We start from the raw sequence: 15,650 nt of genomic DNA, 5'->3' as shown, positions 1-15,650 counted from the left end.
CACTGCCCACTGGTGGGGACCGGAGAGTGAGGGGACCTCCGCGGGCGATGCTTCCGGGTCCAGCGCGGCTCCCGCTGCACTACGGCACAGGTGGGCCGTCCTGCACGTGGAGACGATGGACAAGAGGCACACCGCGGAGGAGGTGGCGGCCGTACTCGACCGCCAGATAGAGGAGTGGATTGGCGGGTGTCCACACCTCTCCCGCGGCTTCATTGTCACCGACAATGGAGCCAACGTTACCGCCGCTGTCGAGACAGTCATGGACTGTGTGAACATACGGTGTATGGCACACACGCTCCATCTGACCGTCAGGGACGCCCTTGGCCTTAAGGAGCTGAAGGCGTCCCAGGAGAAGGGGGCCCGCCCCATCGCAGCTGCTGTTGCTGCCACGGCCACGCTTGTGGATAAGTCCCGCAAGCTGGCCGCCCACTTCCACCGCAGCGAGAAGTCCAGGAGACTGCTTCGCCAGAAGCAGGATGACCTTGGCCTTCCTCGCCATCTCATCCCTACGGATGTGGAGACGCGGTGGAACTCCACCTTCCTCCTGTTCCAGCGCCTGTTGGAGCAGGAGAGAGCCCTTGTCGCCCTGGCGAGGGACGAGTCCTTGGATGTCTGCGACTTCTTGAACGCAGAGTGGAAGCAGATGTCCGAGGCGGTGTCGGCACTCGAGCTCTTCCAGCTTGCCACGAAGGGCTTGTGTGGCGACACCACTCCCTTGAGCCAGGCGCTGCCCACAGCTGTTGGTCTCGAGAAGCTGAGGGGTGGACTCCATATCTCTCTGACCACGCCAGAGGGTCGTGCTCTGGCTGGGAGGCTGAGGTCTGGGGTTGACAAGCGGCTCGTTGATGTGCTGGGAGACAGGGAGGAGTATGTCCTCGCTTGTCTCTGTCACCCAGCCCTCAAGGGCAATGCCGTGAGTGCCGACGACTTGCCCAGGTGGAAGGGCATCCTGGTCGAGAAGGTTAGGGAGGAGGAGGCCGCTAGGGCCCGCAGAGACCAGGGTGTTGGTGGTGGTGCGGGGGCAGCCCTCGCGGCCCAACCCGCACCCAGCAGCAGCATGGGCGGCCAGCCGGCGTCAGCTTCCCCTTCCCCTCCCTCTTCCCAGTCCAGCAGCGCGGCATCCCAGGCGGCGCCATCGCAGCAGCCATTTGCTAACGACTCGAGATCCGCCCAGTGGTTTCAGCGGTTCTGCTATGGCGCCATGCCTGGTATGCGGGAGGCTCGACCTGCCAGGCCCCCCTCCAGTGCTGAGCAATGCGTTGCGCAGTACTTGGAGGAGCCTGTGGAGGGAGACGGCGTGGACTGCGCACAGTTCTGGGCGAGCCGCCGCCAAGTCTGGCCGGACCTGGCGGTGGTGGCTGTGCGCCTCCTCTCCTGCCCCCCAACCAGTGTCCAGAGCGAGCGGGTGTTTTCACGTGCCGGGGACATGGTGACACCCTCTCGCTCCCGCTTGGACCCTGGTCTGGTGGAGCAGCTGGTCTTCCTTAAGGTGAACCTCCCCCTGTTGGGCTACCCCAAGCTGCAGTTTGAGCCGGGCGAGTGATTACCGTGGGTTGCCCCATGGTTGGTCACCTGCCTGGCTCGACCTCTGCTTATCCCTACCCTCCCCCCTTCCACCTCTAGCTGAGCTGACGTGACAGATGCTGAGCCGTGCCAGCCAGTCGCAGCGTGTAGTGTGCCCACACAGAGATGCAGTTGTAGTAGTAGTTGTAGTGCTGCGATTGGCCAGATGTTTACAATGCCCACGCCCACCTAAAAAGAAACCCAATGCTGACCAGCACAGGCCCTTTATCTATCCACCTGTCAGCATTTGGGGACCTGGCGTGGGCACGGCACACCCCCCCAAAGTAGCACAGCCCACGGAGTACTAGACTTAGCGGCAGCGGCGGGTATACGTTCAAAAATGCAGTGTAGATATGTAAATACTAGTAAATAAACATGTAAATAATTTTTTCTTTAAAAACCCCATGTCAAAATCAAGCCTCAAAATTATGCAAAAGAAAGAAAAAAAGGTGACAAAGGGAGAACAAAATGATGAATGCCAAATGAATTGATTTTATTGAAAATGTCACCAGAAATCATGTGTGGGGGGCTTGGTTTACATGGAGAAAATGATTGGGTGATTTTTTGAAATGAAACGAATGAATTATTATCATCTTATGTTCATCTTGATTGTGGTCACTGTTGATGTTGGCTGATGGCAAAAAACCCAAAACCATCAGAATAGCAATGAACTGGCTGCCAACACAACATATTGATTGATAACTGTGCAGGGGGGGAATCGGGTCTGTGTGTGTGTGTGTGGTGCAGGCTCAGTCTGTCTCTTCCTGTTGTGTGTCTGTCTGTCTGTCTGTCTGTCTGTCTGTGTGAATGGATGCCTAGCACGGTCTCTGTGTGTGGATGCTTTCTGGTGTGTGTCTGTCTACATGTTTTTTTTCCTCCCCCCCATGCCTCCCTCCATCCTTCCCCTCTCATCCTCCCCCCTTCCTCTTCACCACCTTCCATCCTCCCTCCCTTCCAGCCCACCACCGCCTCACCTGCCCCCAACCCCGGTCTGGCAGATGATGAGAGTCTGGTCTCTCCCACCGAAGCACACACGTGAGCACGTGTGTGCACAAATATGTGGCTGACCAACTCTGAGCCGGACCCTCCCCCCTTCAATCCCCTCTACATCCCTCTCCCCCTCCCTCCCCCCTGCCTCCCTGCCTCCCTCCCTGCCTCCCTCCCCCCTCCTAGCTAGCAGCGCACACATACACACACAAAACACCTGTGGTGGCAAACACCACCAGCACACATGCACTCACACTGGTGCCACCACCACCTCTGCCTTGGGCCTCTGTGTCCTTGAGCAGATATGTGGTGGTGGACCAGAGAAGCATTTCTTTCCAGCAAGGCAAAAGGCATGCACTCACTGCACACACACACACACACACACACACACACACACGAAGAGGTGAAGACGAGAAGAGGCAACTTCTAGGACCAGCAGCAGCAGGTGAGTGTCGTGTAATTGTGTTGCTTCCCAAGGCCACTGCCCATGCTCAATGCTCAGTCTGCTGAAACTAAAGAACTAGCTACAATCACCCTTCCTCACACGCAGCTCAGCTCAGCTCAGCTCAGCTGCACAGCACACTGACTAACTAGACACTACAGCTGGTGGTAGAAAAAACAGAAGTCTAGATTCTAGAAGATGTCCTGGTGGATTCTAAACTTTCAAATCTGTGCTAGGATTGCCTTGCCTCCTCCTCCTGCTGCTGCCTGTAATTGTGCCCTCTCCCCTTGCAGTTGCGCCGTCGTGATGGGTTGGTGATGTGCGTCCGCCGTCTACTTGTTAGCTCTCTCCTCCTCATGTTGGCTGGGCTTGCCAGGCACTGGCTGGCAGCAGCTGTTGGCTGTGTGCTAGGCTCAGGCTGTGGCGCGCGTGACTGGACTGGGAATGTTATTGTAGCGGCAACACTGGTTGTGGTGGTAGCAGTAGTAGCTGTTGTTGTTTCTGGGCTGGTGGCTGCTGGCCTGTGCTGACTCTGCGCACTTGGTCTGGTCTGGTCTGGTCATTGGGATGCAGATGTAGGGTGTGTGTGCATCATCCATGGGGAGCATCAGAGCAGAGCAGAGCAGGTTGGCTGGCTTCTGTCTGTCGGGCCTAGTCAGTGGCAGGCACTGAGTGAGGCGGTGGTTTCTTTGGGCATCACGTCACCCATCATGCAGAGCGGCAGGTCTGCTGCTCTGCTGCTCCGCCTCCTGCTTCTTCTCTGTGTGTGCTGCTCTTGTGCTTAGTGTGCTGCTCCGCTGCTGCTGCTGTGCTGGCAGGCAGCACAGCAGTGGCCTTTTTGTTAGATCAGAGAGTGGGTGTTGTCTCTCTGAGTGTCCTCCTCTTACTTGCTTGGATAGGAGTGGTGGTAGTAGGTAGGCATTAAGATGGACTGACTAGGTGTTACGTGTTAGGGCGCCCAGAGAGAGGGGCCAAAAAGATGGGGTGGCAATTGTTGGGTTGCTCCTAGTATTATTGGTGAATTTCTGAAGAAATTTTTTTTCCCCATTGGCTAGAATGGGGGTTCGGGGCTGCCCCAGACCCGCCTCTGTGGGGTGGCAGCACCGCCAAAGTGGGTCCGGGGCCATGGCAAAAATGCCCTCAGTCCCTCCCAGCAATCCCCGTAGAGATAGGAGTGATGGTTCTGTTGTTTTTCTGAGGTGTTCTGAGTGAGTGTGGATTCTGTGATAGCAAATGAGAGTGGATTCATGGTGTCTCATTGGAAATCTCTTTAGCTATCATAGAATCTACACTCAGAACACCTCAGAAAAACAACAGAACCATCACTCCTATCTCTACGGGGATTGCAGGGAGGGACTGAGGGCATTTTTGCCATGGCCCCGGACCCACTTTGGGGGTGCTGCCACCCCACAGAGGCGGGTCTGGGGCAGCCCCAAACCCCCATTCTAGGCAATGGAAAAAAAATTTTCTTCAAAAATTCACCAATAATACTAGGAGCAACCAATTGCCTTGTGATTTTTGGGGTGGAGGACAACCATGGGTGGCTACCACCCACCCCAGCTTTTTTGCCCCTAAGGGCTCCACATTGCGAGTTATGGGCAAGAATTAATTTTTTTAAAAAAATTTGTAAAAAATCAGAGGAAGGTCCAATCGACTTGAAATTTGGGTGGCAGGTAGAACACAATGTCCCCTTCAAAACCAGCCACTTTTTGTGATCCGAACCGGTTCGGTTCAGATCTGAACCGGTTCGGATCCGAACCGGACCGGGGGGGTGGTCCGGCAAAACCAGAACCGAACCTCCCCGGTCCGGTCCGGACCCGGTCCGGACCCGAACCGAACCGGGAGAACCGGTTTTATGCACATCCCTACAGGTAAGGGAGGAAGGTGGGGAGAGGGCAGTGGAATGAAGGAAAGAGTGGAGGAAGGCAGGATAAAGGAAGGGGATGGGTAGAGGTTAGTCGCAGCAAGGTTTGACAGGCATATCAGAATTCCAATGGAGTTCTGCAATGTCAGGAGAGAGTCCTGACTCAGGGGACCCCGCTGTGATTGTGGAACTGATAATGCCTGTCAGAGGACACATCTGCCTGCCTAAATGCCTGCTTGGAGGCAGCGGTGTGCTGGATGAGTGATAACAAACTAAGACTGAATCGAAATACAGAACAGTGGTACAAATGCTGGTAACCTCCAGACTTGACTACTGAAATGCACTCTATGTGGGGCTGCCTTTGTAGGTAGTCTGGAAACTGAAGTACAGAATACGGCAGCCAGGTTGGTCCCTGAATGATCTCAAAGAGACCATATTACTCTTATATTAAAAGAACTACACTGGCTACCAGGCAAAACACAAGGTGGCTATAACCTATAAAGCCCTAAACAGCTTAGCCCGAGGTATTTAAGAAAACATCTTGACTATGAGCCCCATTGCCCATTGAGATCATCCAGAAAGGTTTGTCTACAGTTGCCATCAGCTACACAGGGACAGAAGTTCTTTACTGCTGCCCCGAAACTCTGGAATGTGCTCCCTGCTGAAATAAGATTCTCCCCATCTCTGACAACTTTTAAAAAGCCTCCAAAGACTCAGTTATTTGGCCAAGCTCTTTAACTAGATTTGAGGTTTTAAATTGTTTTAAGATTCAAATTTGTTTAATGCTGCTGTTTAATTTCCGCCCAGGGATGGAAATTGGATGTGGTGTACAGATATAATTAATTAATCAATATTCAGTTTCAGAAATATTCAGTTTCAGAAATCAAATTTTTCCATGATGCATCATGGACTCAACGCACATTTCTCACATACCTTCTGAAAACAGCAAGTGAATGGGAAGTGGTCTTTGAAATATATGACTCTCCAAAACAAAGAGGTTAATACCTGCTATTTTATTCTCAACCTGAGAGGTGTTCGCCTTGATAATGTATTGTAATATAATGTAATTGTAACATAATGTATTGTAATGTAATGTATATATGATATGTACATAATGTATTGTTGATTACCACATATTTTACAAGTCCAGCAAAAGAACTGCTTCAACCAAATATTGGGGATTTACACAACAAACAGTACATAAATTTTCACAACAGAGAAGATTACAATATAATCAGGAAATAATACTTTTCAGGTATGAATAGCAGAAAGTGGGATAGAGCCCACAAATCAAGTGTGCTGCCCATCAAATCATCTGTCCTGTAATGATGAGTTGGGGACTGAATAAGAGACCATACAGAGCAAGTATTTTGCCTCATTAAGCACAGCTTTATGTTTTTTCAAGCCAAACAAGACTTTTAGTATTGTCACCTGATAACAGAAGCTATATATTCCAGAGTATGCACACCATTTGAGAATGACGTATATCATAGCCTTCAGTAAAATGAACCATTTTGGTTGAAACACTTAACATTGTTTTGGAAGTATTGAAGGGGGAAAAAGATCACATCGGGCCCATTCAGTTCATTTCCACCTCATTATGAGCGCAATGACAAGAATAATGAATCAAGTTCTGAGTGAAATGATTGGTACATAACATTCATTTTATTTGGGAGTCCATGCAATTTTGTTACGAGGGCATGGCTTAACTTATAGCATGGTGGACTTCTCCCCCACCACCCTAAATCCATGGCCACCATTTTGTTTTCCCCCACAATGCCCCCAAAGTAGCATTGTCTGTGCAAAAAATGGTGGCCATCAATGGAGATTACCATCATTTTGTGGTGGCCACCATGTCTGGGGCATTGTGCAGGGAAACAAAAAAGTAAATTATGGCCCACAAGCTAATACTATTTTTGTTAACTTTAAAATATATTTGAACACTCACAGACTACTGCTTGCAGAACACTGCTTACAAAATTACATTTTCTACCCTCCTCCCAAAAAAGTGACCCTGAAGGTTGGGAGACCATTGGAAATCATGTGCCATATGAGGATGGGCCTACCAATGGAGGGTAAAGTCTCTGGGGATTGAGCTCCCCTTTCACAAGTAAAAATGCCATCCTGTTTCTGCATATCCAGCCACAGATATCCTCACATAGATCAAAACTTATCCAAGAATAAAATAAGTGTATAAGATTTCCTTAATACAAATCAATTCCCCGTGTATATGCTATGCTCTTTCTTATACAGAGAGCAAAAACTCTTCCCCATATTCAGGTGAACAGCTACTCCAAGGACAGATATTTTCCCATTTGTCCCCCCTTCCATTTTACATATTTAGATTTGTAACATGCTTATACTAATGGCTCAGGGCAGCTGACAACAACATAAGATAATGTAAAATTTTCATATCTTCCAGAAGACATTCAAGACTGAGGACTAGCAAATGTCTTGGGAAGGAAGATCTATAAAATAAAATGTATAGCAGCCATGTGACCTCATCTCTTGTAGCCTGACTGTAGGGTGTAGAGTACAGTGTTGAGAGGATACTCTTAGTTTTCAATATCATGATGGGACAAGGGACCCACATGTTAAACAGAAGTAAAGCAAACTGCAAGTCAACAATGACTCAACATATTGAACACCTTTTGGCGGGGGAGGCAGTATATATGTAACGTATACACACTCTAGAATATGGTACAGTCCTAAATGAAGCACCACAGAAAATATCCTAGTTGTTTTCATTCAGTTACACCAGCAGGTACACTCAGCTGAAAAAATGACTGCAGAAGGCTGAAAAATAAATAAAGGAATGTATAACATGTAAAAACTCACCAAGTGGTTGACCCGCAATGATCCTGGCATTCTCTCCTGCCACTGCAGCTCTCGCATGCCTCTCACTCATGTACTGTACAAAAGCGTAACCTTTGTGCACTGAGCAACCGACTATTTTTCCATACTTTGCAAAGATTGCCTCTATGTCGCCCTTTTTGACAATGGCTGTATTGAGATTGCCAATGAAGACTCTGGAGTTGATGGATTTGGGGTCATTCTTATTGGTGACATTACTGGTCTGTGTTTTGCCGGTCATGGTTGGCTCACTTGACTTCAGCCCTTAAAAACAAGATGACAAAAGATTTCTATTTAATTGGACAGGGTTGCCTCTGGTGAGGTATAGAATTTCATTAATAGCAGCTAAATGAGTGTAGAAGACAAACTCAGGAGAGTTATATATGTAATCAAGATTAACAATAAGCACGGCACAATAACTTTCTAAAGAGTATTATGAAAATCCAGTTTTAAATGCTATATTTTTAACATTAAAACTAAAAAAGGCTTTCTAAAACTTAGCATTTCACCAATGTTCACCAATTTAACTTGGCTTATTAAAAATCTCTATCTCCGTCATGCAAAATAAAAAGCTAACACACTATCAGATGTCAATGAAATGAACATTCAAGGCCAGGCAGAGAGTCCACCTTAACAATGATGGAATACTTTCCTCCTTTATCTGGCTAGTGTCAATCAGTCCACATTATCTTTTTCAGACTGTTAAACACTATAGATCACTTCAAAAAGTGCAGAACATGTTACATTCAGCTGCTTAGTACAATCAATATGTTTCCATTAGGAACTAACAATTTCTTCTTTTCAGAAAATCTCAGAAGGGCAAACAAAAATATGTTAATATTTGAAAACGTACAAACTGCTAGTTCTCACAAATGACACAGTAGGATCTTATTTATATATAAAGATTGCCTGTGTGATTTTGTGGTTAGATCCACAAAATCAATAGCTTGAATTCTTTGTGTAGCTACATTGAAATTGACAGAATCAGTACACTAAATAATTTGATTTTATGTTTACACTGTTTGTTATAGAAATAGGCAGGGCATCAAGTATACTACACCTCAATTAACAGAACAATCACTGTTTTACCAATCTGAAATTGCTTCTGAGCAATTAAGAGCTGATAAGCATTTTCAGGATTCTGTGATTTTCTTACTGAAGTTATTTCAGTACAACAAGTGTGATATGCAAATCAAGATGTACGTGCTATTTTCTTTGCAGGTATACCGCCTGTCATTTAAGTATGTCAGCAACATATGGCTTCTGTATTCACCAGCTAACAAGGTAGCCAACTGCCAAAACCACATATATTTCTTAATACTGAAAAATGGCTTTGGTGAGGAAGAGACCATTTATATAGCAATTAAGAACATAACATTTCTTCCCGGGTACAGCTAAGAATTATGTTACTGCTCTGTTCTGCTTCACGGTCTCATATTTCTAGATTATATCACTACCATTGCTCAAGTGAGGTTTGAGAGGGTATTCTACTCAAAAAAATATGTTCATTTCTCAAGAAGGAAAAGGAGTAATGACATGACTGAAATCCTAAAGGGTTCTGCTAAGTATTCAAACTTTGGGCCACTTCACACAAACATCAAGTGGTGTGGGTGCTTCTTGAAACTTCATCTGCCTGTGACTGCTTCATATAGGAAGCTGATAGCATGAAGAGGATATCATATTGCCACACAGATACCAACAATTGTCCATCACATGGTTCTGTGCATGCAGATGCAAAATGCTTACCCAATGTTTGGTAGTATCACAGAAAAAACTATCTAGTAGTGGCAGATCAATATGGCAAGCCAAATCTACACAAATTGGCTATCTATTCTCTGCATGGATAAGCCACACAATCTGACCACAGAGAGATTCTCATCAAACCTTTTTGTTGCTTGATGGAGTTCTTCCAACAATCAGGTGGAACCTGCTGAGGTCTGCGGAGAGGGTGTGTTTGCCCAACCCTCCCCGCAGGTGATTACTCGCCCTTTGCTGGGTGGGCGGATTGCCCACCCAGATGAGTGGCGGATCTCCTGTGGTTCGCCTGTGGCTTGCCCAGCAGTTCCAGAGGTCGGGTGCAGGGAAGCACTGCCGTGTGGTGTCCTACCCCCTGGAGCCCCAATAATACACCATGTGAGTGTGTGGTGCATTACTGGGAACCCCCCCCGAGTGTGCCCACCCCTATTTACCTGTAAATAAGGCTTTCAGGTAAATAGATAAACAGGCTTTTCTTTATCCCCTTTACACATACCATAGAACAGAAACAAAGCTGCCTGGGACAATTATTAAATAATTCTACTTCACATTATCTTAGTCTAGGTGTCATGGTTACGTTTCTAGGCTCCCTGGCACCTGGGATTTCTCAAGCCCTAGACTATTTGTCCTACTTGGTGGGGGGAGAAGACCAAAATATAGATACCTATTTGTTCCCCCAGGGGGGCAAATAATAGTACTGATTTCAACCAAGAAAATGGATTAGGAAGCAAGGGCTGCTTTAGATCTGATGTACCAATCCAATTTTCACCCTTCACCGCCACTTCTAAGTGTCTTTTAATAAACAAACAAACAAAAATAAAAGTTGGTAAATCCAGCCATGGCTTCATTGTGTAATGTCTGGTTTGGCTTTTCATCTGCCAAACTAATGGGGAAGGCCAAGGAGGTGTAAAGGAAGGCAAGTAATCAGGAAGTGTGCTCAAAAATGCCTCATACCAAGTCAGACCATTGGTTCATCTGGCTCAGCACTGTCTATACAGACTGTGGCTTCTCTTCTCAGTGGCTTCTCCAAGGTTACAGGCAGGAGTCTCTTTCCACCCCATCTGGAGATACCAGGGAGGAAACTTGGAACCTGCTGAATGCAAGTGCTCTGCCCAGAACTGCCCCATCCCCTAAGGGGAATATCTCACAGTACGCACATGTCGTCTCCCATTCAAATGAAAATCAGGACAGACTCTGCTTAGCAAAGGGGACAATTTGTGCTTGCTACCACATGACCAGCTCTCCTGGAGTAATTTTAAGGTGACAATGTACTGAAAATTGACCTCGGCGCCCACACACCTTGGTAGTCATGGTTGGTTCCAGCCTGCCAAGGTATGTGAGTTGTGCACCAATGTTTGCATGCAGTCCAAGGCAGACCCTGTGAACCAAATGTAAACCAAGGCAGACCCTGCTTAACAAATGGGGCAATTCATTGTTTCTACCACAAGACCAGCTCTGCTTCAGTCCACCCATGGACGATTGGCCCTGGATACTCATGTAAGGATCAGCTGTAAAAGACAATATGCCTGAGCCAACTACAACAGAGCAGCTTCATGTAAAATGGTCTTAGGAAGAGGCAGAGTGAAAACTATGGCAGGGGTAAGAAGCTGTATAGTATTTTTATTTATTTATTTGCTTTATATACCGCCCTTCAAAAAATGTCTCAGTATAGCAGCATTGGAAACATGGACCAACATGTCATTTTTAGGTATTTCACATTATTGTTATACTAGATACAGAGGCTGGGCTTGGCTGCCTGGGAGAACTGCCGTGGCACCAAAGCCCAGCTTTTAGCTGAGGTTAAGGGCACAAACATGCCCTTAACCAGGCCACCCTTAACCCAGCCGCTTGATGTATGATCCTTTGAGGCCAGGATAATGGGTCCTGGCCTCAGAGCGATCCACCCTGCTCCGTGCTGCATGGAGTAGCGTTTATTGTGTAGGAGTATGCTCAACACTCCTACAAAACACAAAGTGATTGTCTGGGGGGAAGGCAAGGTTTGCGAAGCCACCCACTCAGTAGGTTATGTGAATGGCCCCACAACATATTATTTGTATTTATTTATTTTTCACTTAGTATCTGGACCGCACCATCTCTTAACAGGATGCTTGAAGCAGTAGGGGAGGAAAAAGTGCCTGATTCAAGAAGCCTGAGTTTTTTGAATCCAAAGGCGGTTTAGAAACCATTGGCTTGTATCTGTATCTTTCCATGGTTCTACTGGCTCCTGTTCCTGTTATTTTAGTCATACTTACATGGATGAGAATAACTAAGAGAGAGAACAAGAGCGCACATCGTTTGCCATAAGTCAATCTTGAAATCTTACATTTTTGTTTTGCACATTATGTCACAATTCAATATCTACCCAAGAGGTTTGTTGTAGTGTGAAAAGTGGGAAGATGGAGTCAGATCATAATTACTATGTTGTAATAGTATTATTACTATGTAAATAACATTTAAATTATATATATATATATATATATATATAGAGAGAGAGAGAGAGAGAGAGAGAGAGAGAGAGAGAGAGAGAGAGAGAGAGAGAGAGAGAGTGTGTAAACATTCTTGCTGCTCAACCAATAAAATTAAACAACGATGAAAGCAAACCGGCACTTAAAAACAACAAAAAGACAGTAACAGCAGCGGCAGACAAACCATTCCTTCTAACCCTTCACAGATGAAAATAAGCCCACTTAGGTATACTTGTAACTCTTCTATCTGCACACCAAGGCTCCCACATGCACACACACAACAGCACATTGCTGCAGGTTCTTCTCAGTCAGCTGTATTTCCTCTGCAATTAATTTACACTGTATTGATTTACTCTGTGTTCGTTTCTGAAGCAGGTGTTGTTTAATAAAGAGACTACAAGTTTCCTTTTTTGAAAAACTTAATATGTTTAATGGAATGCACAATGCCACAATGCATCTTAAAACACATTCACAGGACCAAGACATTGGTATATGGTGGTATAGCAACGTGATAGATAGATAGATAGATAGATAGATAGATAGATAGATAGATAGATAGATAGACAGACATTTAGCATTTGGATAATGGTAGACTACCCATGAACCATGCAGTGTCTGCTGGTTGCTGAGATCCTTGCAAATACCTGGTGAGGTGAGGGTTGAACCAGCTGAACCAGGTGAGGGTTGATCTGATCCAGAAAAGCAGGTAAGCTCTTAAGGAAGAATGTATGCATACCCAGGATCACTTAGGTATGCTTTAATTCTTCAGAGATAGCAGCTGACATTCCGACTAACAAAGCAGTGGGGCAACTGGAGCTTCTGAAAAGTTCAACTTGCTCAACTCCACTGCTGGCTCAGTGGTGGGGGGCAAATTCCCAAAACTCCCTTTCCCCCAAGAAGTGGTCTGTGCCACCCAAAAATATACCCCCAAGAGTCACAGAGCACTCAGGGACATATTTTCAGGTGACACAGAGGCCTTCCAGGGAAGCAGAGGTCACTGAAATCCCGCCCCACAAACACTACCATCAGTCAAGCATTTGCATGGAACTCTTCAGAAACACTGGTGATACCTCAGTACTGACCCTGCTGCACCAGTGCTTCATGGTTTAGGAAGTCCGACACGAAATATTGTATACTCTCTTGCTTGACACATTTGACACAGACTGAAGGACCCCACACCCTGATGCCAATCCATTTCTGCTCTAAATACCTTTCATAATGCTGTTGGTCATAAATAGAGATGGCGGAAGCATTTTCTTACTTTTATTCCATAACAATGCCACATTGTACATTCAGTTTTCTTTGAATAAATAGGACTCTGACTTATTTTTCCCCATTGCTAGAATTACCATTGCAAAGCACATCGTATTTTCTATTATAAAGAAAAGCATTTGTCTGATGGCTGGTCCCATTTATTAAAATGTGTGGCCAGGCAACATATTGCAGAAATCTGTAAAAATAAGAAAAATATTCATATTTGTATAACTGAGTTTTGATTGCCTAGGGGGTAGAAATATAATACAATTGCTTAAATTTACATATGATAAAAAAGGCAGGAATCTCTGCAGCAATGAGAAAGGACTCATAATAATCATTTCTTTAAACTCTACTAACATGTTTTTGCATAATACTGACATGTTCTAGATTCAGTGTCAGTCTTCCCTACAGAATGACAATTACTTGGATACATTCAAAGCAACGATTGTCTGAATTCACATGTACAGTCATGGCATAGTCATTCAAGAGCATACTGCTAACATGTGTCTTTTCAGAACCCTTACAGGTACTTCACTTCTAGATATGAAGTCCAACAAGGAGTGCTCATCTCTTGGGGGAATCCCCCAATGCATTGTGCATGTCGTGCAGTGCACTGTGGGATTCCTGGAGGCTGGGATGCGCCATCCTGCAGCGCTCGTCTGGGAGCACGGTTCACATTCCCAAAACAAGAACACTCGTCGGGGAGCATGGTTCACATTCCCAAAACAAGAACCACTTGTTTGGGGAGTGGGAGAGAAAGGTAAGTTTACCTAGCCTTCCCAGCTGCCCACCCAGTCGTGTGAACAACCTCACCGAGTATCTCTCCCTCCCTGCACTGCAATATGGAGAAACTGTGTGCTGTCTTAACAACCTTTCTTTATACCTTATATATAATCATCTCGCCCACGCAAGGGACATGGAGACACTTTTGGTCAGAAATGTCAAAATCACTAGCCATTGCTGAAAATGCAGAGAACAGCAGTTAGTAAACAAATGCTATATTTCATTGGGACTGCTAGCCATACTCATGGACATATTTGCTTTTATTTATTTATTTATTTATTTATTTACATTTTATATCCCGCTCTTCCTCCAAGAAGCCCAGAGCAGTGTAATACATACATAAGTGTCTCCTCACAACAACCCTGTGAAGTAGGTTATAGGGCCAGTGGTAGGAAATATGGAGAAGAATCAATAGTAACTGCACAGAGTTCTACTGCAATGTTCTACATGGGGCGGATGAACACTTTGGTAACAAGTTCATTACCTCTCTAACAGGTGAATCCCCAAGTATATCCATGAGGAAGCCTAAAGTGAAAGAGCAGGTGGCTAGCTGGAGCATGCAGGGCAAAAGAATGGCTTTACCTGTTCTCCATCACATTTGTTGGTACCAATAGCCAATCACAGGTACCATTTGTTACAGTTGCTATCCCTTGGACTTCACACTTTCCTGTAAACTCCCTAAGTCCATTTGTAATCTCTCTATGGCTCTCCAAGACTCATAGAAGCAAGGAAGTCCCCCGCCACTCACGGAGAGATCTAGGTTTCAATCCCCACTCAGCCATCAAGTTTACTGGGTGACTTTGGGCCAGTTTCTCACCCTCAACTACTCACAGGGTTGTTGTGAGGTTAAAATGGGAGAGGAAACCAACTACGTAAGCCACCCTGAGCTTTTTGGAGGTAATGTGGATATTAATGTCACCAATAACAACATGTCTTCATCCAGCCTAGGCCCATTGCCTTTTAAGAGTATATGACAGGCAACTCTGTAGCAGATTCAGCAATACCCACCATGGGAGGTTGTACCTGTTATCCTGTTGCCTATTACTTCATAGGCACAAACTCATGACTGTGGATTAAGGGGAGCACAAGTGCCCTTTCTTGGACTAAACTGTTTTAAAACATGATTAGAATACACTGGTGATAACATTTAATGAGCATATTTCTGTGTGCACATTAAATCACTTATCAATTAATCATTTGAAATGCTTTCATCTCAGCTAACATCAGTACTGGATATGACTCCATAAAATTTAATATACTGGTTGAAATACAAGGGTAGAAGCCATATTCTGGGTTTTAACAAGCAATATACATTCTTCAAAGCGTGGATTGTCTCTTCTTGTTCATAGTAGGAAGAGTTTCTGTCTAAACTACATGCTCACAGAAACAGTAAAAAACCAAAAAACATAAGAAGGAGCGAATGAAATGTTGGATGCTTAGGAGTACTCCATTTAAAAGAAGAAGAACTATACTATTTCAACTCAAACTAAGAAGCAACTGCAATTCTTAATCCTATCCCAGGAGATAATTTTCATACCAGGACTGAAGAGGTAGAATTGATGCCCACCACACAGTACTGTAATTACAATCCCATTCCCATTTTGAAGTGCTATCTGTCAACATAGGCTGAAGTTGGCAACCTCTATAAAATAAGCATATCAGCATATGTTTCTTTACTTTG

The 15,650-nt window shown here is 45.4% G+C and overlaps 1 protein-coding gene across 8 annotated transcripts in view; it reads right to left on the bottom strand.

The window, feature by feature from the left end:
• Nucleotides 1–15,650, bottom strand: part of RALYL (RALY RNA binding protein like) — a 466,710-nt gene that overhangs the window by 223,584 nt on the left and 227,476 nt on the right. For all 8 annotated transcript variants that reach the window (XM_053247058.1, XM_053247050.1, XM_053247056.1 and 5 more), the window contains one exon: nt 7,695–7,973. In XM_053247058.1, coding sequence (XP_053103033.1) covers nt 7,695–7,950 — 256 coding nt within the window. In that variant the 5' untranslated portion in view covers nt 7,951–7,973. The remainder of the gene's footprint in view (nt 1–7,694; nt 7,974–15,650) is intronic.

The sequence above is a fragment of the Hemicordylus capensis genome, chromosome 4 (assembly GCF_027244095.1).
Source record: "Hemicordylus capensis ecotype Gifberg chromosome 4, rHemCap1.1.pri, whole genome shotgun sequence".
Classification (NCBI taxonomy): Eukaryota; Metazoa; Chordata; class Lepidosauria; order Squamata; family Cordylidae; genus Hemicordylus; species Hemicordylus capensis.
This window is presented reverse-complemented; position numbering and strand designations above follow the sequence as displayed.